The 24,183-nt window shown below is 49.9% G+C and overlaps 2 protein-coding genes across 2 annotated transcripts in view; one reads left to right on the top strand and one right to left on the bottom strand.

Annotated features, from left to right (window-relative positions):
• Positions 1 to 672: 672 nt before the first annotated feature.
• Positions 673 to 24,183, bottom strand: part of FYCO1 (FYVE and coiled-coil domain autophagy adaptor 1) — a 69,018-nt gene continuing 45,507 nt past the window's right edge. The window contains exons 15-18 of the mRNA XM_010982754.3: positions 16,013 to 16,108; positions 13,037 to 13,247; positions 6,524 to 6,633; positions 673 to 4,547 (exon numbers count right to left, since the gene is read on the bottom strand). Of these exons, the coding sequence (XP_010981056.3) occupies positions 4,472 to 4,547; positions 6,524 to 6,633; positions 13,037 to 13,247; positions 16,013 to 16,108 (493 nt within the window). The 3' untranslated portion in view covers positions 673 to 4,471. The remainder of the gene's footprint in view (positions 4,548 to 6,523; positions 6,634 to 13,036; positions 13,248 to 16,012; positions 16,109 to 24,183) is intronic.
• CXCR6 (C-X-C motif chemokine receptor 6) lies at positions 19,316 to 24,183 on the top strand. The gene is made up of 2 exons (XM_010982753.3): positions 19,316 to 19,437; positions 22,290 to 24,183. Exon 2 carries the CDS (start codon positions 22,311 to 22,313, stop codon positions 23,319 to 23,321), a length of 1,011 nt encoding a protein of 336 aa, XP_010981055.2. The 5' UTR covers positions 19,316 to 19,437; positions 22,290 to 22,310; the 3' UTR covers positions 23,322 to 24,183.

The raw sequence follows: 24,183 nt of genomic DNA, 5'->3' as shown, positions 1-24,183 counted from the left end.
GTGGAGACAAGGATGAGAAACAGGTCCTGGCCCTTGAGGGAATAACACGGTTACAGAAATTGGTAACTTATTCCTGAGTAACTGATGAAAGCCGAGGCCACGTGAGAATCTGAGGGGGAGGGTTGAAGGGAGGCGGAGGGAAGGGGGGCTGAGTGGTGCTCTGCGGGGCGCCAGGCACTCATGCGAAGGAGCCCTGTCATCCCAGGTTTGAGGTGTGAAGTGTGTGCCGACGGACCTGCCCAGTGGAGGAGTGACTGGGACACTCCCCTCGGGGCCAATGTCCAGGCTCTTTGCTGCTCCCCTGTGCTGCCACATCCTGGCAGTTCCCCCTAATTTGTACCCAGATTGACTAATCATGGTTTCAGGCCACCCGTGACCTTCTCTCCCACCCCATTACCCGGGTAAATCGGGGTGCTCTTTGCTCAGTATGCTCTGTGTGGATGGCGGCGGGGGTGCTGGGGACAGTGTTACTGAGGGTAGACACTCATCTGGCGGAGGGTGGTGGGTTGGAGGGTTGCATGGGCTCAGGCAGGTCTGATCACAGTCTCGAGCAGACAGTGGTCCAGATATAGGCCACATGGCAACCTCTCGGGACAGCTCGACCCCGACTCTGGTGTCGCAACTTCAAACTGCTTACCTCATGCCTCAGTGGAACTAGAGAAGACGCTACTCTCAACGTCATAGTGTTTATTTAAATCCTGAGGTTAAAAATAAGATGTTTCCCAAATGGCGCAGCAGACGCTATAAGGAGTATGCTTTGATACAGAAGTTCCTCACCCCCACCGTGCAGGCTGAGTGTTGGCATTTGATGTGCTTCTGGGTACTTCTTTGGCAGATAGGAATGAGATGGGCTCCCAGACCACTATCCCTATAAGGCCACGAGAACTGAGGATTAGTCAATTAAAGTGCAATTCCAATTGGGAAGCATCCGACGGAGGCTTGGCTGTGGCTCGGCAGCCACCAGGGGCAGGAGCGTCTCTGGGCAGCACTAGTCCTAAGGTCCTAAGGAAGGCCTTTTATCAGAGATGTCTCCCCAAATTTAAAGATACTCTTTATTATTTTGAAAAAGTGCTTGAGAGAGAAAAGACATTATTAACTTAGTCTTTCCTGTTTCCTTGGAAGAATCAATGAAATGAGAAAAACTTACCCAGGGTCCCACTGAAAAGCACCTTTAGGGTAAGTGTTTTGTAAACGTGTACGGCTGCCTCCAGCCTCTGCGCAGGGCGACCCTTGGTTCTGAGCACCACATGCGGCGGCTCTGCTTCCACTCTCGACACTCTGAGCCAAGGATGGGATTCTCCCACATACAGTCACCAAGGTGGGCTTTAAACAAATAAGACTCCTATAGAATTGGATCAGTGGACATCTAACCAGTGTCATAAAACAGATGCTGGAGAGTTCATCCCCAAATGGGGATCTCCTTTCATGTGGGTCTCAGATGGCTTCACCACCTAAGGTGGGTGACAACTGAAAATTTCCAGAAAACCCATCCCCTTTATTTTTGAATTATGTTATGTGGCTTTTCATTTCTACTTTCCAAACCCTGTGCAATGTTTCAGTTCCAGATTCCTGCTTGAGAATTTCCTCACCGGGTCCTGGTCCGGTCGACCTGGGGGGCAGTGGGCTCTGGCTGGAAGTGCTCTGCAGAGGCCACGCCTGCTCGCAAACGCCCTCTTTGTGGGGGATGAGTGTGCCTGACAGAGACGGTGTTCTCCAGCCAGGCTGATGAGTGGCTTCCGAGGCAGTGGTGAGCAAGGTGGCTGGTACCAAAACCAGAGTGACTGTCATTCAGAGAGCTGGGCCATCGCAGGGCTGCTGGGGTTTTTGCTTTTTGTTTTCTCTTAAACAGTGATCTGGGATCCCAAAGATGTTTCCTCCTTGTTGATGTCTAGTGTAATTCAGTCTCCTGGCTGGGACCACTACCTTCGATGGTTGTTTTTCATTGTCATTTGCATCTTTAAAAAATACCAATACCCCAACCCCGAACCTCAGTAAAGTTGGGAACCTGTTTAAAGTAAGAGTAAAGCTTCTTATATAAGCCGTACTTAAATAGGCCAAGATGTTCTCTAGCTGCACAGCGCACAGCACACCCAAGCTCACACAGCAAAGTAACACAGGACAAGAGTCCGCTCAGCACGAGAATAAACATGCTGCAGAGGCCGGGCAGGACTGGGGGTGGGAGGCAGGGCTCTGAACACAGCGAGGGCCTTTTGGCACTCGGGCAGTCGCTGTCTGCGGTGCTGGCACCCAGGCCCCGCTCTCCTGGGGGTGTCGTTCTGGGTTTGCTTCTGAAGAGCCAGGTGTTTTTTTAAGCTGCAGTTGGTGCCCTGCTGGGCTGAGTGACAGAGGTTCAGAGCCAGTCTCAGATGGAGCGTCCTGGGCCCTTCTCAGGGAACATGTCAGCTACTCATGAAATGCTGGTTTCAGCTGTCCGTGATGCTGGGGACACCAGCAGCAGGCCATCGACTTGGCCAGTTTCCACTGTATCCCAGGAAGGCTAAGCACGCAAAAGAAGATTCCAGGCTGCTCTGGGTTCTTTTGTTAGTTTCTTTCATGTGGTGAGGCTGCTACCTCTGATTATTCTTTCCAAGAGGGTGAGTGGATTCAAAGGCAGGATAACTTGCCCTGGAACAATGCTCAGGCTGTGTGGCATGTCTGGGAGGACACGCAGTAGGCTAGGAAGTCCTGGAGGCCTGGTCATTTCCATTTTGGTGCTGGGCACAGTCAGGGCCTTGCTTGTAGGAGATGCTAGAGACGCCGATGGCCTTCTGTCAGCAGCAGCTGCTCCCAGGAGAAAGGGCACAAGAGGGCCGGCTTTTCTCTGGGCTGCCCTCTCTGGAAGGTCCTGTTCACCATGCCCCAAGCCCCACTTAGAGTGACCGGGAGTGGCCGTCTCCTATTTAAGTGAAAGATTTGAGTCCAGGGCAAAAGTCATTTCCTCCAAGGCCTGCCCCATGAGTCCTCTCTGCTGGTGCATGGTGGGTGTGGGGTCTGAGCTGAACCCATCCTCAAGCTTTTGAAACTGGTCAGACCAGACTCGTGAATGAGGGGATGAAGCCTCGAGGTGGTGTGACTCGACTTAAGTCACCAGGCTAGCCAGGGACTGAGCTCAGTGCTCAGATCCTAACACCCTTCCTGGTGCCCTCTCCCCTGTCCCTGGCCAAAGGGGGCCACTTTGTCAGATGCTCTGCTCACCTGGGCACGCACCTGGGCCATGACTGCAGGCGCTGGCCTCTGTGCACCAGGCACAAAGAGGCCATCAAAGGTGAGCTCTCTGTGATAGGAGAAAAGGGCCACAGAGAACAGGAAGATTATCTCCTTCTTGTCCCGGAAAAGGAAACAGGATTCATCTGGCCCAAAGGGAGGCAGCTCCTGGGTGTCAGGTGCAGCCTGAGCAGCAGGAAGTGGGCAAACAGGGTATGGGGATCTGACAGGTGAGGAGGAGAGGCCAAAGAGCAATTCATGAATTCTGCCTGTTTACACTTGAGTTACCAAAGACTGTTAAGAAATCCGAATTTTTAAAAGCGATTCTTACCCTGATTATGATCATTAGTAAACATATTTTCAGGCGAGGCAGCTCTTACTGACGTAAGCAAAGACAGGCTGTCGGCTGAGGAGTGAGCCCTAAAGGCCGATGCACAATCCTGCTTTTTGGTTGTGGTGCTGATGTTACCCAGTATCTGGGCTCTAGCCGTCTGCAGATAGACAGCCACCTATCTGACCCACCCTACTGGGTCCTCAGTAGGTGGGTTCTGTTTCCTGGATCAGCTTCAGTTCCAATTCTCAGGGTGATGTTCTGAGCTCTTGAGAGGCCTGGCTGAGCAAAGGGCTTTGCTCCAGGACAGAACTGCCCAGACAGAAGGGCAGGAGGAAAGTGCATTAGAGGCCCTTCTGAAATGTCTGAGTTCTGGAGCAGCCCCAGCCTCCCTGGGGCATGAAGGGGCTGGAGCATGATGGGAGGAGGCTGGTTGGGATCTCAGGTGGGCCCTCAGGTGCCCTGACTCTCACGATGGCACTGTGGCCTCCATTTCCTGGGAGGACTCGAGGGCCTCACAGGGTTTGGCCTGGGCATCCTGGCTCATGGTCACCCAGAATGCCTGGGCCAGGCTGGGCACAGGGGGCAGTGTCTCTCCATGGACAGAAGCTGGATCACCTCTGGCCTGGGAAACTCTCCACAGGAGGCCTGGAACCAACTGTGCCTCCAGGAGAAGCCGATGGAAATGCTACTTAAGCCCTAAGAGTAAGCCACGGGGCTAAGAGTGACAGTGCCCAGTACTGAGAATACAGGGCTCAGAACAACGCAGCTCCAAGAAGCAGCCCAAGGGCTGTCTCCCAGGGTTGCAGAGTTGGTATGGATAGCTTCAGAGCAGCTGGTTTTGGGGTTTTTTTTTTTTAGTGCTTTATGTGACAGGTGAGGAAGAGTAGTGTTTCCTATGGATAATGTGAAACTATTAAAATCCAGGTGCTTAGGCTATGGGAAATCACTTCCATCGTAGATCACAGGCCGATCAACCGTCAAGTGATAAAATACTTTCTTAGAGACAAACCTGAGGAAACAGAAATGGAAAGAAGGGTGTTACTCTGAGAGCTGGGAGCCCGAGGGGCAGCGGCTGCAGTGACCCATCTGGGGTGGGCACGGGGAACCTTTGTGTGGAGACCTCTGCTCAGAGGCCGGGGCCCCTCACCTCCATTTCCCATCTGGCTGGCAGAGATGTCTCAAAGGGTCAGGGGGCCTAGGGACACCACCATGGTCTTTCCTGGGGCTTGGGTACACAAGTGCCCACTCGGTCCCACACTATGAACAACCCTCCCCACCTTGCTGCTCTGAAGCGGCCTGGGGGGGGAGCTGGGGATCCAGGTGGTCTGGACTGTACTGTATTGGGGTGTGGATGGAGCAGGTGTGGAGAGGACACACGTGGTGGAGGTAAGCTGGGATTTTATTCTGACTGGGCATCTAAATCCGTTCTGCCATCATACTTCAGAAATCTTGAGGAGGCCCCTGAGATGACCTCGATGGACCATGGCCACAGTGTGTCCCAGCACCACGGCCACTTTCAGTGGCAACTGGGAGCCGGCCTGGGGCTTGGGACGGCACCCTGCCCTCAGCAGGCCCCTCCTTGGCCTCTTGGGCAGCCTGCACCAGGGCTCAGCAAGGTAGTGAAAATGCTTGCTGTCATTGCAGAGGAAGCTGGGGCTCAACTAAAACCCACAGAGGGAAGGGCAGAGCCTGTGCCCAGCTGGCCTCCACCCACCTCCTAACCACTGCCCCTCCTGCCGCCCTGGACGCCTAAGGCCCACGCCTGGTCTGAAGGCAGCTCTCTGGACACGCGAGGCCTATGCCCAAGAGTCCTGCTCACCCGAGGTGTGTTTGTGGTCATGGGAGGTGTGGGGGAGGGGGAGGGGCAGGGCAGGGGCAAGTTGGGAAGCCCACTCTTCTAACATCTCCTTTGGTGGATACCCTTGGCCACAAGCCCTGGGAGTTCAAGGCCTAGAGGTGGTGAGGGGTGGCGCTCTAGCTTTCCCCTAGAGTGTCCTATTAAGCTATTCTGCTCAAAGCCAAGCAGGCTGGAAAGGGCACCCATGTAGGGGGTTGTGGCTGCTGGCTCAAGGCCCCACTCAGAGAGGATGTGGCTGGACGCTGATAAGGCAGGTCTTATAAAAGGCAAGCCCCAATTCAGGGCTTATGCTGCAGCCAGAAGACATGAAAGGGACAGGTGCCCAGTGACCCTAACCACCCCTGTTCTCATGTCTCCATGAAGCAGGCTCCTGGCTCACAGCAGATGCTCAACCAGTGCTGGTCCTCTCTCCCACTTCCCTTCCTGGCTGCCCCTCCAGCCTTATCTCCTTACATTCCCACCCTCCTGTGCTACAAGCCATATACTCCTGGACCTGAATCTGATGCTTTGAAACAGTGTTTCCCAGAGGTGGTACCTGCTGCTTCCTCCCATGACAAGAGAGCCCTGGGGCTTCACCTCACAGTTCTAGCCCTGATTACATTAAGCTTTATTAGGCTTCATCTGTCTCTCATCCGTCCATCCATCCACCCAGTCCTTCCACCACATTTACTGAGCTCTTCTTTGGTTTGGGCAGTAGGAATCTGAACATCAGACAGAGGCAGGAGAGCATATCGGGTGGGAGCTGTGGGTTGAAATCCAGCTCCACCACTAGCTGTGTGGCTTGGAGTGCCAATCTTTTATCCTTCTGGTCCTTAGTCCCTCTGCAGTAACATGAGGGAAAAGATAGTCCCTACTGCACTGGGATGCTGTGGGGCTTAAGTGAATAAGTAAGAGTGGAGGGCGGGGCACACACCTGACATGTGGAAAGACTCTAAGTCTAACTCTAAGTATAGCTTGTCTGTAAGTACACAAGCTATAACAGACACTGGAACACCATAGTGAAGGTCTAAAATCAAAGAAGTACTGATAATAAATGACTGATAATTTCTTTTCAATGTCTGCCTCTGTTCTTGAGACCAGGTGCCCGGTGGATCTACCTGGATGCTGACGAACAAGGGGGCTCCTACCTGGAAAAGGTGTTGTCGAAGATGAGCATGTAGATACCCGGGGTGCGGACCTTGAGCTGGCCCTGGATGTTCTCCTTGTGGGAATTGCATCGGGTGGTGGGAATGAGAACCTGGGAGCAAAAGCAGGTAAAAAAAGTGTCACAGGAGCTGAGAGGGCACCACGGACCCTCTGGGCAGACCCTTTATTTTGGGGAAGGAAATTGAGGCCCAGAGAGACGGAGTGCCCACCTTGTCTGAGGTCACAGCTGAGCAGGGCTGGGGCTGGGCTCAGCCCCTAGGAGTGGTGTGGTGCCTTCCACACGCCTGGGTTTGCGCTAACTTATGATGGGGCAAGGCTGTGGGGATGAGTTTCATCCAGAGTCAGGAACTGGTCAGCATCCCAAAAGAGTGGTCCTCAGCTTCCTCTGACCATGGCCAGTTCCAGAAGGCTCCACCATCTGGAGGAGCAGCCCCCCTTCTGGCTTCAGGAAGCTAGGACTTATTCTAGGTGAAATGCTGTCCGGCTCTCTCCAGCTGGCGCCAGTGCTGCCCCTGGCAGTCTCACAGGACAGGCAGAGCCCTCCTTCCACATTGGTCGAGCACTCTGTGAAGCTGCTGGGCCCACTCTCCTCCAGGCTCCACCTGTGGCTTCTCACTTGGCCCTACCGCAGGTTCCTTCTGGCTGTGCCCTAGTCGGTCCACAGGCCCCAGAGTCCTTTCATCTTTCCAAGTGTACACTCTACCTCCCCTGAGAAATCAGAGATTAACCCCAGGAGACATTTGTTTTCTCAGGACATGGTCTAAGGGCCTCACTGTCAGAGGCCAAATCTGGGCAAATGGTGTGAGTGGGAGGAGCCAGGGCTGAGGTCTTTGGATGGCCAACCTCTTCCCCATGGGCAGAGTCTTCAACCTGCTAGTCAGCTAAGATACATTTTAAAACTATAGATATGACAATAAATAAAGAAACAGGAAATAAGACAGAGCCAACCAAAATTTAAAACATATTTTAGAAGGGACACACACCCAGAGGGTCTTATCTCATTAAGAATCCCTAAGCCTCCCATTTATGACTGACTATACATGAATGGTCACACAGACCATGTAACATCTTAAGCAATGTCGAGTTCCTAATGCAGTAAGCTGCGCCACAAGTGACCATTTTCATTCTTTACAAAATTAAATGTTGCTCCCTTTTTGGAAATACAATTTCTATTAAATTCAGTTTTAATTTTTTACTATTAAACATTTTTCAATCTGTACAAAATGACTGAATCCAATATAGTTATAAATTTGTGATTACTTTTTCAACTGAAACTTGAATACAGCTGCCTATTTTTTGAAACCCCACACATTGACCACAAAGTTCCCAAAGTGAAGTAAGTTCCCACAAAAGGCTCTGCCCTTAAGGATCTTGTGGTTTAATAGCAACGACAGACAAGAAAACATTCAATTATGTTGGGTGAGAGTGTCACTAGAGGACTACTGGGGACGGGTACCTATCCCAGCCCTTGAGTGGGAGGCAGGAGAGGCCGAATCAGGGAAGACTTCCTGGAAGAGACAACACTGAGCTTGGGCAATTTAGCTAGTTATAGGGAAGTCTGGCTGCTCCAGGCAGGGGACTCAACATATTCAAAAGCATGGGAGAATGGCTAAGATTTACCCTCCCAAGGAACAACCAAAGTTAGACAAAATATACAAAACAACAGTTTTCAAGACACTGGACATCAGGCAATGATGGGCTGTGATCTTTGAGAGAACAAGGTGGGCCCTAAAGTTGCCCTAGCTTACTGCTTTGAGAAGAAAAGAAAACAGCAACCAGGTGGGACAAACAGAAAACAGTACGATGAGAGACTCAAACCTAACTTTATCAATAATCACATTAAATGTAAGTAGCTAAATATCCCAATTAAAAGGCAAGGATTATCAGGTTGGATAACAGCAAGACCCAACCTCACCATGCCTACAAGAAATGCTATTTAAACATAAAGATGCAAGTAAGTTAAAAGTAAAAGGATGTAAAAGATATACCATGCTAACACTAGTTAAAAGAAAACTGGATTGACTATATTAATATCAAAGTAAATTTTATACCAAGGGATATGGCCAGGGCTACTTTCACAATGATAGAGATGTCAATTCATCAAGAGGACAATCCTAAACATTTATGCCCTCAGACAGAGCTTAAATACACATGAAACAAAAAGTGGTAGAATTACAAGGAGAAACAGATAAATTCATGATTATAGCTGGATATTTTAATACCCCTCAATAAATGATGGACTCAGTAGACAGGAACTCAATGTGGAAATAGAAGAACACTATCAACTAATTTGATCTAACTGGTATTTATAGAACACTCCACCCAACAACAGCAGAACACACCCTCTTTTCAAGGGAACTTGGAACATTCACTAGATGGGCCATATTCTAGGCCATTAAAAAACAACTCACATTTAAAAGGATTAAAAAGATTCAAAGTGTGTTTTCTGACAATGGAATTAAGTTAGAAATAAATAGCAGCTGTCTTGAAAATCCCGAAATATTTGGAAACTAAACACATGAGCCAGAGAAAAATTAAAAGGGAGATCCCAAAGGTATGGGGTGGGGAAGAGAGGGAAAGAGCACACCATGTGTTCCTGACACTGTGGTACACTTGCTCTGACTGGAAGGTGATGGTGGTGAGGGAGCAGGATGGGCCCAAGACAAGCCTGGAAGGGACAAAGATGCATGAGGACCTACTACGTGCGGGCTCTGCCACCTCTACACGTTATCTCATCAGGTTCCATTAACGTTCTGTAATACTCTGATTCCACTGGGGATGGGGATCCCTGGGAGGCTGAGTGGTTGGGTCTGTTTCTGTCATCCATAACCTACAAATTCTGGGCCTGGCCTAAGACACCTCAGCAAGCACACACAGGAAGGACGTGCTGGAAGGGAAGGCTTGCTGTTTACACAGGGACGCCTGTGAGCCCCGCACCGCAATCTTCCCACTCAGGTTTGATTACAAAGCAGAAAGCAAGAGCTCGTTAAGGCACATCCTCTGAAGAGGACATGCTTAAGATAATACTCTTCATTTCTTTAAAACTTTCTACTCTCTGATTTTTTTGTTCACTCCAGGGCCTGTTTTTTGTACCACGGTCAAAATCTGTAAGGTTGTTTTGCATTATTTTAATCCAGTCAATCAAAACACCCTGGGGAGATTAACAAAAGCTCTGGCATGAGAGCTCAAGCAGCCGAGGTGCTGGAGACCGAAGGCGGCGGGGTCTCTGAAGTAAACCAGAGAGCGCCCTCTGCTGTGCAAGCTGTGGGGCGTCTCCCACCAGTCTCAGTGCCCGGGTGGCCACGCCCTGATTTATGCGATATGGCTGCAGAACAGTCCAAGTTGGTTTTACTGATTTCTTGAGGGACTCAAGTGACCCGAAACCCTGGCACAAAGCCAGGGTCCTATGCTAAGTGGAAAAAGCCAGGGACCAAAGGCCACATACTGTATGACTCCATTCGCATGAAATGTCCAGAGCAGGCAAATCTACAAGGACAGAAAACACGGTGGTGGTTGGGGAGTAACTGCTAACGGGTACAGGGCTTCTCTTTGGTTTTTGGGATGATGAAAATGGTCAAAAATTATTAGACAGAGGTGATGGTACACAACTCTGTGAACAATACCAAAAAAAAAAAAAAATCAGTGAGTGGTACATTTTAAATGGGTGAATTACATGGTATGTGAATTATACCTTCATGAAGCTATTTAAAAAATAGAAAGTCAAGGGCCTTTGCTCCCCTCCCGGTGCCTCTGAGCTTCTCTGGCCAAAGAGAGAGGCAGGTCCTGGGTCTTATTCCCTGATCTGTCCCAGCCTTCAGGCCGGTGGTCTGCATATGCATATCTCAAGTCCTTGAGTTACTGTTTCTTTTGTCAAGTGCCTTCCCAAATTCACAACCGCTGTCTCAGTGTCCAGACAAGGACACACGACCTTGATGGAGGAAGTCCCTCAGAGAGGATGGCCCCAGGTGGGGCACGTCTGATGGTGCCCTTAGAGATGGAACTGGCCTTCTGTGCTGTTCCCTCTGCCTGGACGCTTCTCTAACCCATGCCCTGCTCCCTTCCCCTTCTGTTGGCTTCTCCTGGTTTGGCCCAGGACCCTCCTGCCCTAATCACTGCCCCCCAGGCCGTGTTAGGCGCCCTTCTTGGTGCCCCCCAGTATCATCAGGACAGGCACCACCTGGAATCACAGCTGTCTCTCTCCGATCACACCATGAGCTCCTCAATGGCAGAGTCCTTGTTGTCCCTTCTCTGTCTATGCCCAGTGGGCCATACAGAGCCCAGGATAGAGCAGATTTTCAATAAATGGCTGTGAACAAAGTGCAAGTACGCAGCACAGTTCCCTGTGTCTGAACCTGCATAATCACAAAACCTAAATTGCAATTTGCACTGCATCCCACTGTTTCCTGTGAGGCCCAGGCTGGTCAGGGGATCACAAAGGAGTCCCCAGGATAGACGCTAAAGATGTTAGCCTGGAAATAGGTTCTCCAGGCTGATGTCTGTCCAGGGACCTCAGGCAAAAATAACAGCCACCCCCACAGCTGGCTGGTGACACTTGGCCTGTGAAGGCAGAGAAGCATCTGAGCACCCTTCTCACTCACCCTGCAGATGGGCCCATTCTGCCCCCTGGTGTTCACTGTGGGAAAGACAATGGCAGTCATACTCCCCAGGCCGCATGGGAGCCAGAGGTGAGGACAGCTCCTGTGGGTCCCTGAGCTCCCTATTCCTGGGAGGAACCACACCGGTCTCCCAAGTTCACGAGGATTAGGTGGGTGAGTGACTGAGCAAGGGGAGAGGTGTGGACATGGGTTTAGCCACCGCCCTCTCTCCCTACCACAAACCCCCACCAGTGTCTGATCTGGGCAGATGCAGCACTAGGTGCCTGGCAGACCCTTGGAATACAAGGCAAACAGAGGAGGTGCTGGTGGTGAGTGTGGGCAGTGCAGCCGTTTGTTAGTGCAGAGCTAACAAACACACTGTGAAGCTGCGGCCCAACCAGCTGCCTAGGTGGGCCACTCTGAACCTCAGTTTCCTCATCTGCAAATTGGGACTAAGACCTGCCTCGGATTGAGACGTGTGCCCAGGTGGCAGGACTGAGTCTGAATCCACTCTCCAAACACAAGCCCCAGGACCTCCTAAGTGGATGTTCAGAACCACTCAGGAAGGAAGGGCTCCAAGCTGTGTGTGTGGTGTGGCTGTGAGCCCCCAAAAGGAAAAGAGGGGCAGAACAGTCCTTAAATAAGAACCAGCACAAGACTCCAATAAACAAGGCCAACTCAGGGGGGCTAGGAGAGCAAACCCGGACGAACACATGTCCCTCCATGTGGCCGCCGGATGGGAGCAGTGATCTGTGTGGCCACTGGGCCGGAGCCTGGCCCTCCTGTGGCTCTGGGCCGTCCCCTGCCCGAGCCCCTCAGAGGACCACATGCCTGAGGGACTACTGGATGTCACTGCAGAGACTTCACAGAAGTCTTCTTTCACCTGACTTCAAATTGTTCTTCTCTAGCTTGATTCTTGCCATTCTTAGGAACTGACGATTTTGTATTAAGAGCCTAAGATCTCCCCTCAGCTCCACTCTAGCACGAGTGACTGTCCTCACCTTTCCTTCACTCACAGTGACTCGAATGGAACTCGTGTTTCCACCCAAATCAGTTCTCCTGCCATCATCCCTCGGCCCCCTCCCTGCAGAGATTCAGGCGTGGAATTCAGACCTTCCCTCTTCCTTGTCCCACAGTGAAGGGAGGCCTGCTCGCTGTCCTGTGCTCAGGATTCCACCTCATCCTTTCTAGTCTGACTTCTTCCCCTTGATCTAGACCAGGGCCTCTCAACCTTGGCTGCTGCCTGGGATCACTGAGGCCTGGATCCCAGCTAGAGACCCTGATTTAGTGGTCTGGGGTGTGGACTCAGGAGTGGGGTTAAAAAAGCTTCCCAGGTATTTCTAATATGGAGCCAAGGTTGAGAACTACGGTCCTGGCCACTGTCAATATTCTATGCTGAGAATGTCTTAGGAATTTATGAACTGGTATCTGCCACCAAGATTTCCAGCCCAACCACCTATGTGACATGGTGGCTCTGTGACTCTACTGACCTTTCTGAGGTGAGATGCTGAACACCCTAAGCTCATACCCGGAAGCAGAGATCGTGGTCATCACCTCCCACGGTGACCGGTTTTGCTCTGCACGGCTCTGTTAAAGTGATCCTTAAGCTGAGTCACACATCTGGATTCCTTTCAGTTTCACCTACCAACCTATCCCAAGGTCAGTCTGAAGCTGACCCAGGAGCGGCCTTCAGACGTCAGAAGACAGCTCTCCTGAGCCCTGGGTCTTTCTCTCCCCAGGTGGGACAAGCCCAGGTGCACTGCCTGCTCTGCGTGATGCAACCCAGTGGGTTTTCCCACCCTGGTTTCTCTCCGTGTCCCTCTCAGAACATTCCAGATAAGGTCTGCCCAGGCATCCTGATGTGTGAGCAAGGGCCTGCTGGCAGGGAGCCGGCCTTACCTTACACTGATCCAGTGGCGTGTCCTCCGCCTCCCGGAAGACCACGCTGAAGGAGATACTCTTGGGGTCGGAGGAGAAGACCCAGCTGATGGTGAGGCCGGCTTCGGCCACGGTGATGGGGATGAGGCTGTAGGTGCTGGACCTCACGAACAGCTCCCTGTTGCCTTCCCCGAAGTTGGCGATCTCTTCCACTGTGAGGGGTAATTTTATCCTACAATACAAATGCAGAGAGAGACGTAAACAAAGTGGAGAAAGCATTTGAGCCCACTGGCCAAACGCTTCTCTGTGGCTGAGAGGTGACCCTGGAGGCTCTTGGGAGGATGACTCCTGGGTCACCATGACCGACATGCTCAGTGATGGGAGGAAACTTGATGTGCAGCTCATAACAACAGATGCTTCCTGAGCTACGTGCCTGGCATAGCTCCAGGCACTGGGGACACAGAAATAAAAACTATAGATGATAGTCTTGCCTGCGAGGAGCTGGTGTGGTCCCCGCAAGCCGGCTGGAACAGAGAGGATGGACTGGCTGCTCTGCGCCCCTCTGGATAGGAAGCACATGCCCTGCTGCTCAGCTGTCCACTCTCTCCCCTCCACTATGCTCTTCCCAGTTCCCTGCCTTCCCCTTTTGCCTACTTAGCACCAGGAGAAAGCACACTCACCATCAGAAACCTCCTACCCTTTCGGTCGTCCCTCTTTTTGGTGGAAATCTGGGGACTGCTGCAAGGTTCCAAGCGGGCACCCTGACTTTTCTTAAACACAAACACCACAGACTCTTCAAGGGAGGGTAGTGTGATGGCCTTGGGGAGACGGCTTCTTGGGGTTCTAACTCTCTTTGGGTGGATTAAGAACCAATTCCAGAAGTTTAAATGGTTTGGGGACAGGGAGTTTCTCTGCAGGACACAGTGTGGTGTGGAGAATGGGAAATGTGGAGCTAGAAGGACCTGGTGCTGGTACCTGCCTCACTTCTCATCTGCTGCAGGCCCGACTCACGTTCCTCTTCTGCAAACAGGGACAACTATGCCTGCCTCATGGCCCAGGTGAGGATTACCTTAGAGGACAACCCTGCCCTCCTGACTGAGTGGCGCCCCATCCTGTCCTGAAAATCTGTCTACACATGAGTAAGCTAATATTAAAAAAGATGAGGAAGCTTGATACAGGTCAACACAGGTCCAATCCAATTCCACTGCGTTTCTACTACACCAAACTGCTCTTCATGGAGAAAAAGATTACTGTCCCCTTGAACACAGGGGTGGAAACTAAAACTCAGAGAGAGTAGGCAACTTGCTGAAGACTGCACAGCAAATGAGTTGTGGTGCTGAGAGTTCTGTCAGCTCCATAGATGTGGAGGTGGATGGAAATAAATACTCCCCAAGTTGTACAAATAAGATGACTAATCAATGACTAAAAAACCAAAACGCTCTAAGGAATAGCTCTGATGGCAGGTAATTCGTGAAAATTCAATTCCAAGGGACATTTTTCCATGTGTTAATTTAAACTTTATTTCCAATTATGGTACAAAAGGCCTTGTCTAATATTTACAATTTCCAAGAATCTGAGAGTAGGCAGAGGGGTCCATTTTGGAAAAGCGGTCTTTCTTGTAACAAGGAAATCTTCCTGCACTACTTACTCTGTCAGGATGCCCCAAGGATGCGGGTCATTTTATAATTTTGTGTTCCAGAATTCTCCCCATGCACTCACTTACTTGGATTGTGCCTTTAATCTTTTTTTTTTTTTTTTAAACCTTTCTCCACCTCATCTGTTCAGTGAGAGGGCAATACTCAGTCTCACCAAAGGAGATGTTAATAAAAATAAATCAGAGGTTTGCCATCTCGGCTCAAATATAAGCTTCAGTAAAAGAAGCCAGTTGTGTACAGGACTCACATCATAAAGTAAATTCTACTGGTCTCGCTACTTCTGCCCCTGCCCCTCCTTAGTCATTCTCCACAAGGCAAACAGAATGAGCCCTTTTCAAATGTAAATTAGATTAAGTCACACTTCTGTTCCAAACCTAATTCTGAAGCTCCTATTTCCCTCAGATTAAAAGCCAAAGTCCTCACAACAGGCAAGAAGCCTTGATGTGACTGACATGAGCATTCTGTCTTTCCTGCTCTCTGTTCCAGCCACAATGGCCCTTTCCCTGTTCCTTGAACATGCCAGAAACCATCCTGCCTCTGGACCTCTGCACCGACTGTTCCCTCTGTTTGAATGCTGTTCCCTCATGTATCTCCATGGCAACTCCTTCAAGTCTTATCTTCTTAAGAGTCACTCTACTTAAAAGTGAACCTCCTTCCCTCACATCCTACTCTTTGTTTCTTCTCCAAAGTAAGCACCACCTCGTAACACACTATATAATTTATTTATTTACTGATGTTTATTGCCTGTCAATCCGTGCTGGAATGTAAACTGAAGACGAGGGCAGGAGTCTTTGTCTGTTTTGTTCACTGATGTACTCTAGGGACCTAGAACAGTATCTAGCACATAGTAGGTGCTGAGTAAGTATCTGTGACTGAGTGACTGAATTTATTCAATGACAGTAATGCACTCATGCAGCCATTGGTCATAACACTGGAGAAAAAGAAGGATGTGGGGAAATACTCATACAATATTAAGTTTAAAAAGACTCTGAAGTAAGATGTAGGGTATTTGTTTCTGTTGGAAAATTATGTATATTAGTATAAAGAAGACTGGAAAGACATATACCAAAGTGGTGTGTTTATCTCTATTTCCTGATTTTCTACAAGAAAAATGTATCACTCTTACAGTAAGAAAACAAAGTTATTTTCAAAGAGGAAGAACACAGGGCATGGGGGTGAGGGAAGAATGACTATAAAGGGACAGGGGGAACTTTCTGGAATGGTGGAACTTGACAATCTGAGCCCTAGACTGGGCACTGGAGAGGCCAGGCCTCTTCCTCTGGTGGCCCTCTTTCCCAAACGTGACACCCCGGGAAGCCCAGCTCAGGAACCTGTAACTTACATCAGTTCTCCCGACTTCAGCAGGCAGATTTCAGCATCCTGCCCTACAGGCATGTCTTCAGTGTCCTCAGGGGTTAGCGAGTTTGATGTGGTGTCTCTGAAATGCCACAAACGAGAACACAGCCCGTTAGCTATCAGCACACAGGGTCCCATGTCGGGAGGCCGATAGTCTGTAAACGGGAGGAGGAGATGGAACCAGGTGGACTCCAGGTTCTGCTGGCTTGAAAAGGCTGTAAGTTTTAAAGGACTTGGAGAAGGCATTTTACGGAGCCCACTGGCTGGGAAAGAGGTGGGCTCCCTCTGACCGGCAGCTCCTGCCCTCACCCTTCCTCACTCTTCCCAGGGAAGCTGCAGCATGAACACGTCCTAAAGTGCAGGTTACCACTAAAGGCAAGCCTTGTCACTCTCTGCTCCTTCCCCTCCCCAGCCCAGCCCCCATCCAAACTTCTCCCAGCCTAGCATCTCCCAACCACTGGCTTCCAGATCCCTCACCGCCATCACAGAAAGTCAGTGTGAGAAGCAGCTCAAGACCATCTAGCCTAAATCCCGCTTGACGGCTGGGGAAGCAGGGGTCCAGGGAAGAGGAGACGGGGCCAAGGCCACTTAGGCCTGCCTTGTTTCATTTGCTTTCATCCTTAAAGTGCAAATACCATAAATGAGAAAGATAATTAAAATACGATGGAACAATCTCTGAAAACTGATTGGTTCTCTCACTTCTCCTGCATAAAGGATGAAAGATGTCCTAATTCCCTCTCCTCCTCCACTTCCCCACCTCTGTGACCATCACAACACAGACAACCCCTGATTACTTGCAAGTATTTCAGGGTAGGTCCCGCAGACCCTGGCAGCCCTGGCTGAGGCCTTGCACGGGGGAGGGGAGGAGCGTGGAGGAGGGGTGTGCATGGGCAGGTGATGCAGTCTTAAAGGTAACAATTAGGGACACAGAGTTTCCTTTCACTGGCTTTTCAAACTATGGGTCATGAACCATTCAGTGAATTGTGAATCAGTTTAGTAAGTTATGACGAATATTAAAAGAAATAAAATATAATAGGAAATATCAACACATTTTTGCATCACCCTGATGTAGTGAGGGTAAGTACTGTTTTACGAGGCTCTTGTCTGACTTTACGTCTACACACATACGCACCTGGGTAATCATGTAAAATGTATTTCTGACTGTGGGACGCAGTAGAAAATATTCAAGAAACTATTGGAAGATGTCAAAGGATTCTGAAGTTTGAGAATGACAGGGAACAAAGGCAAGGCCAGTAGGGGGCACCCTATCTCCTTTTGTTGCCATTGAGGCATTTCAGGATGCGAGACAAACTCCTGCCCACAAGTGACATCCCCCTCTCTTGCTCTGGCCGTGGGTGCCTACTGCTAGCTACGGTGGCCTCTTGTACGTGATGGCATGTCACCCCTTCCTGTCCATCTGAGTTTCCGTACCTGAGCCTATGGTCAGTTTAGCTGAAGCTCAAATTCTACAGAATTAAGACAAAACTTAAAAGCTTGGCTCCTTGGTTGCACTAGCCACACTTCACGTGCCTGGGAGCCACAGGAGTTAGCTGCCACTGTGACGGACAGAGCCAGATATAAGACACGCCTGTTGGCCGAGAAGGTTTGATTGAACAGCTTGCGTTTGGAAGGAAAGGCTGAGTCATGCCACGGACCACAGTCACTGTGAGGCTTGGGCGCATCCTTTCATTTTACTGTTAAAGTAAATTCCTAGTAGTTCTCCTTTTTGTCAGTGGCTTCCTTTTTGCCTAAAAACCAAGTGAAGGAGAGTGCTTCTGGGTTTGATTTCTGATTACTTGGTAACACGCACACCCCCTGCCTGTCCTAGTGACAGACCCTGGGGCACCGTTAGCAAGCCGCACCCATCGCCCTGCACCCTCCGGTGAGGTTGCTTTGCTGAAAGGCCTTTTACTCACCCTCCACAGCCCCCGTCGCCCACCACCGCCGGGTTACTCTTCTCCCAGCCGCAGCTGCTCCCCCCTGGGCCCTGGAACCGCCCTCAGAACAAGGCTCTGGCTGGACAGTGTCAGGAGCTCAAAGAGAGTCTGACTCTGTGAGAATCCGCAGCGGGGACAGCTGCCACGGCCCTTTTACTCTCCCCCCAGTTCTGTTTAGAGAACGTTTACACATTTCGGGAAAAAATGTTTTGTTTCAAAGAAAAACAATGAGCACAAGCTGGAATATAACAAGAGGCACTCTGCAAAGTGGCTGAAAGAAATTTCTGGCCCGCAAACTGTGAAAGGCTCCATACCTCTAACTTAGTTGCAGGTTTTCCACTAAAGAACTTTTCACTGGAGAATGGTTATGACAACACATATCACCCCCACCTCCTGAGCATGCGCGTGAACATAGTCACGGGGGGGGGGGGGCCCGGCCGAAGCCTGGTTCTCCCCTCGGAGGGAAGTGATTGCTGAGAGAAGAGCGCGGCTGAGCCACTGTGTGTTAAGGCTCAGGCTCTCCTAACACCATCCCATGAACTCGTCCCAAATGACACAGTTGGCTCGTCCCTAGGAAAAACTCATCTCTCAAAGCTTAGAGATTCCAAAAATGTCAGACTGGCTCACTCTGAATGGATTTCTTGTCTCAAGAGATTGCTTTCAGAAGGCTGGGTGCTGTGGCCCACCTCCCCTTCAGTGTCTGCTTCAGCCCATTCTCTGCCGATTCCAGCCAGGACAAGCAGGGCCGGGAGCACTGCCTGAGTGGTGTGGGTTTAGGAGGCAGAGTTGCATCAGTTGTGACAGACCTGTCACTTAGAAGCCATCTGATCCACTGGTCTGTCAATGATAGAGACCTAGGTTTGTACCCTGGAAGTGGCAGTTGTTAGCTGTGTCTGTGGGGCTGTTCTTTGGCTACGGTCCTCTGTATTCTCATCTATAAAATGGGGTAATACCTACTTGCAGGGCTGTTATGATGATCAGTGCTGTCACACATGCTGGAGCTGCACACACACACAGAACCCAGGCCAGAGTATCGACTTCGCACTGACCCAGACCCAAACTGCTCCAAATAGATGTACGACAAGTGAATGAAATAATTTTAGGGTACAAATGCCACCATCTTCCATGGACTGCTAGTGCCAGACCTGCTTATTGCTCCCCTTAGGTTTACAAAGGTTTGCAAATTAAAACTCTCTCCAGTCCTGGCAGAAGAATAAGTCCCTGGTCAGGCTGCAGGAAGTGTGCAGCATCAGTGCCACTGCTTCGTGTCTTTGACCCCCCAAATTACTCAGGTGCAGGCTGTTCATGTGGATTCTGACCTGCAAAATTGGGGAGGGCTGGGTGTCTTATCATCACCAACCGAGGTCTCTTAAAAATTACTCAACGGAAACACGAACCACATCACAGAGAGGCAGAGGCAGACACTGCTTGAGCAACCTGCTCTTTGGAACAAACTGACAGAGCATCTCTGCTGGTGAGTCACTTGTCTTTCTCTTTATAGTTAAAAGGCAGGGGCTAATCCCAGGTTGGTGGGGCTCTCAGAGCTCTGTCTGCAGCATGGTTTGGTGTCAAATGCCCAGGCTTTTGGGCTCAGCTGTTCTCGGTTCAAACTCCATCTCTACCATCTGCTGCCATGAGGGTTAGATTAGAGGATTATGAAAATGACTTAACCTGGTTCTGGGCACAAGGTGCTCTGCCTGTAAGATGGTACCAATAGAAATGGCACAATCAGACCCTCCGCGGGAGATAAGGAGAGTCTAATCACTGTGTTTATTGACTGACTAATCTCTTTTTCTTTTCCATTTTATAAGACGGTCTGTCATCTCAGAATAGGGTTTATTTTCTTTTTGCCATATAAGTCAATGTACAGCTAAAGCAACTTTGTAAAATACAGAAAAATATAAAGGAGGAAGGGGAATAGGTCACCCCTGATTCTACCAGCCAGAGATGAACTGCTGATAAAATCTGGTAATTTTTCTATGTTTTAAAAAAATATAGTAAAAATCATATAGCTTGCCACGGATTCTTAAACAAGGTCCAGAGTACATGGAGCAGTGGAATTTAAAGAGTTCACGAACCCCCAGAACCGCAGGCATGTATGTACATTATTACTGAGGGAAACTGTCTGCAGCTTTCATGAGGTTCTCAAAGGGATTTATGATCAAAGAAGGTTGAAAATCACGGTCAATTTTACATTCGTTTTGTCATCTATTTGTTGTCATATAACAGCCGTTTTTTTGGTTTTTGTTTTGCATATCTACTTTGTACTTACATTATTTAGAGCAATTTTAATGTGTTGCATTTTCCAAAATCATTAATGGAATTTCCTAAACATTTCAGTCATATTCTATTTTATGTCTGAATTAGACTTTGCTTATTTATTTACTATCAGACATATATACTATCTCCAAAGTTGTGTATATTACTTTCTTTTTAATTTTCAGAAATCAACATAGGACTTTGGTTGTAGGAGATAAAGAAAGGCATGGTTTTAACATTTCTAGAAGGGGAAGTACAATTTTTAATACTCTAACTGCACAGAACTGTGCAGTTCCAATCTGTTAAATATCATTTAAGTTTACCACTTACTACAAATGAATTTGCATGGGCCCTTTGAAGAAATTGTGATGCCAGCCTAAGGATGCAGCAACAGCCACGATAGGAGAATTTTTTTCTTTTTTTTTAAGGCAAGAGCAAGTCAAACAATAATGGAGGTCTGACATAACTTTCAAGGAAAGTAAAGCTGCCTGTTTCATATTTAAATGATGAAAAATACATTTTTGTCTCCATGTGAAGCGATAACACATACACATCATCTCACCTACTTAACCAGGCAGCTCAGAGCTGGTGGGACTCCATGCCTACCGGTGGCCTATCACTCTCAGAGATCTAATGCTCTGTGGTCTGCGAGGAGGGACTTTTCATGGGGCAATCTTAGCCCAAAGGCAAGGTCCTTTCTTGGAGAGAAAGGGTGCTTTGCCCCCAGGAAAGACCGAGGTGGCAGCACCTGAGCTGACATGGTTTCCAGTCAGGACCCAGCATCAGGAAAAGAAAGGTTTCTGAGGAGATCAGAAAGGAGAGATCATCTTTCCCTTTACATGCCCCGTCTAGTGAACTGATATTTTGACTTTGTTAAACCAAACGCCTGCTCTTCTTAAAACATCTCCTTGAGGCGCCAGCGGGATATAGCACTGGGTCACTGGAAGAGCCACTGCACGTTGAGGACCTGCAGGTCCCGGTGGCAGGGACTGACTCAGCCCTCCAAGGCCAATGCTGCCCCTGCTCCCACACCACTGACTGCATCACCCCTGTGCCCTGTCCGTGGTCCTCAGCAGGCTCACATGGCCAGGAGAAGGGTCAGAGGGAAGGGATAACCTAGATGGGCTGGCCCCATGGGTGAGAAAAACAGCTATTTGGTCTTGGCTACAAGCAGCCCCACTGAAGGCTGGCCACTGCCTAGCTGTGACAGCTCACCCACCTGACATCCCATTTATTAAAGAAGCCCCCTAGTCCTACACTGTCAGACATAAAAGCTAAAGCAACGTTCCCTTCAGGCGAATCTGTCTTTTAAGAGATTCCTGAAGATCAAAGACGTCTTCAGGAAATGAGGCCAGGAGGGTGGACTGTCACACTCTGCGACAGAGGATAAAGGGGAGGGCTGGGGCTGGGAGCGGGGAGAACCGCCTGGTTCCCTGGTCAGGAAAGCCACCCAGCCAAAGTTGCTCCTCCACACCCTGTTTCCCATCAGGGAAGATAAGGCAGGATGGGGAGCACACCTGGGCAGAAGGGGCCTGTCATCCCCAAACACCTCTTGGTCTCCAGGAGTCTCCCTGATGGTGGACCCCCTGGAAGGGGGAGACTTGCCTTCACTTTTGCCATTCATTGTCCTGGGGTCAACTTCACAGAAAATGGGGCACAGGCTGGGGGGAAACTGCTGCGAGGGATAAAGACAGGCCCTCCCCACCAAAGAGCAGCACAGCTCTTCCAAAAGGACACTGTCCCCATTTCACCCCTTGGGGACCTTTGTGTTCAAGACCATTTAGCACAGGACTTTATGGAATGTGCGTGGGGTTGGTTATGTGTTGTCTCCCAGACGGGGCAGATCCTGAGAAGTTTAGGGCTAAAGAAGTGTCCCTCATCCTGTATGAACACTTCCCCCTTGGAACTAGCTGTCCCCAGTATCCTGGGCTGTGCTGTTACTGAGCAGAACAGTGGGTGGATTTAGGAGATGACTACCTGCCCCATAAATGAGGGCAAGGGGACAGTGGGAAGATAGGAGGTGTTACCCTCCCGCCCCAAATATAATCCCTGCGGTTTGACTCCCAGGGGTCCACCAGAACAGACACCATGGACGAGTACGACGACTATGCAGACTACAGGCTCTTCAATGCTTCCAACAGCAGCAGCCAGGACCACAAACACTTCCTGCAGTTCAGCAGGTTCTTTCTGCCCTGCATGTATGTGGTGGTGTTCATCTGTGGCCTGGTGGGGAACTCCCTGGTGCTGGTCATATACGTCTTCTACCAGAAGCTGAAGAGCCTGACGGACGTGTTCCTGATGAACCTACCCTTGGCAGACCTCGTGTTTGTCTGCACTCTGCCCTTTTGGGCCTACGCAGGCATCCATGAGTGGGTCTTCGGCAACATCATGTGCAAGATGCTGCTGGGCATCTATACTCTGAACTTCTACACGTCCATGCTCATCCTCACTTGCATCACCATGGACCGCTTCATGGCAGTGGTTCGGGCCACCAAGGCCTACAATCAGCAGGCCAAGCGGATGGCCTGGGGGAAGGTCATCTGCTTGTCCATCTGGGTGACCTCCCTGCTGGTTTCCTTGCCGCAGATTATCTATGGCAAAGTCCATTACCTCGACAAGGCCATCTGTGGTTATCAAAACGCGGAGATTTCCGTCATGGTCCTGACCACCCAGATGACCCTGGGGTTCTTCCTGCCACTGCTTGCCATGATTGTCTGCTACTCAGTCATAATCAAGACCCTGTTTCAGGCCCGAGGCTTCCAGAAGCACAAGTCTCTGAAGATCATCTTCCTGGTGGTGGTGGTGTTCCTGTTGACCCAGACGCCCTTCAACCTCGTGAAGCTCATCCGCAGCACAAGCTGGGAGTACCACACCATGACCAGCTTTCACTACGCTATACTGGTGACCGAGGCCATCGCCTACCTGCGTGCCTGCCTTAACCCTGTTCTCTATGCCTTCGTAGGCTTGAAGTTTCGGAAGAACTTCTGTAAACTTGTGAAAGACGTTGGCTGCCTCCCTTATGTGGGGGTCTCTGAGGACACTTTCAGGACAACTTCAGCCTCTCACAATGCAGAAGCCACCACCATGTTCCAGATGTAGGCCGCGCTGGGGCTTGGAGAGTCTGCTCAGGAATTCACAGGAGCACAGCTGTATCCTCCGGATGCCTGAAGGAAGGCTTTGTGCATAGCACTTGCACAGGGAAGCTCCCGAACACTGCAGCTGGGGCGGAAGGTTTCTCGTCAGCCATGGACAGATTCTGCTCTCTTCTTTTACACTCGGCCTCAAGCTCAAGGGGAAGTCTGCAAACTGCAAGGGCTTTCCTTCCTCTACCCTGAGAATACTAACACCAGCAAATGATGTGTGACTCTCAAGACCCCAGCTCTCCTTCACTGGGACTGGGACTGAAGGCTGAACAGAGGGACATGGCCAACAAAGGTCTTGATGGCAGGTGATGTCTGGGCTCCCAAGTTCAGAAGATTCTTCTGGCTACTGGGAAGCAGGGGAGATCAGGGCAGCCATGAAAACAAGTGCTGGCCCGTATCATTCAGACCCCAATTACTAGGCACCGATGGACATAGGCTCAGGGACTGCCACACCTTGGGGATTTGACTTTTACATAGCAGATGCTTTATGTTTTCTTTAATCCTGGAAGGACTAGCACCAGGGAATACGAATGGGCCAAGGCAAATCAAGGTGGGCTAAGAATTCCAGTGGGCGACAGAATGCCAGAAAATGTGCAAAGCAGAGATTAAGACTGTCATGAGTCTAAGCAGCACTTCTGAAATAGATTCCTGGTGGGTTTGCCCATTTAAAAATTGAACTATGCAATGCCACACACACTCACACACACACACACAAACGCACACATACAAATCATACATAAATGTATATATAATATACACACATGTATATCAAACAGCATATGATTTTTGTGAATAACAAATAAAACTTTCAAAAAGTC

This window comes from Camelus dromedarius, chromosome 17 (assembly GCF_036321535.1).
Source record: "Camelus dromedarius isolate mCamDro1 chromosome 17, mCamDro1.pat, whole genome shotgun sequence".
NCBI lineage: Eukaryota > Metazoa > Chordata > Mammalia > Artiodactyla > Camelidae > Camelus > Camelus dromedarius.
Note: the sequence above shows the minus strand (reverse complement) of the source record. Positions and strands in the feature narration are given on the sequence as shown.

What these genes read in the sequence shown, in the direction of transcription:
- CXCR6 (XM_010982753.3), top strand. Translation starts at nt 22,311, where the DNA reads ATGGACGAGTACGACGACTATGCAGACTACAGGCTCTTCAATGCTTCC.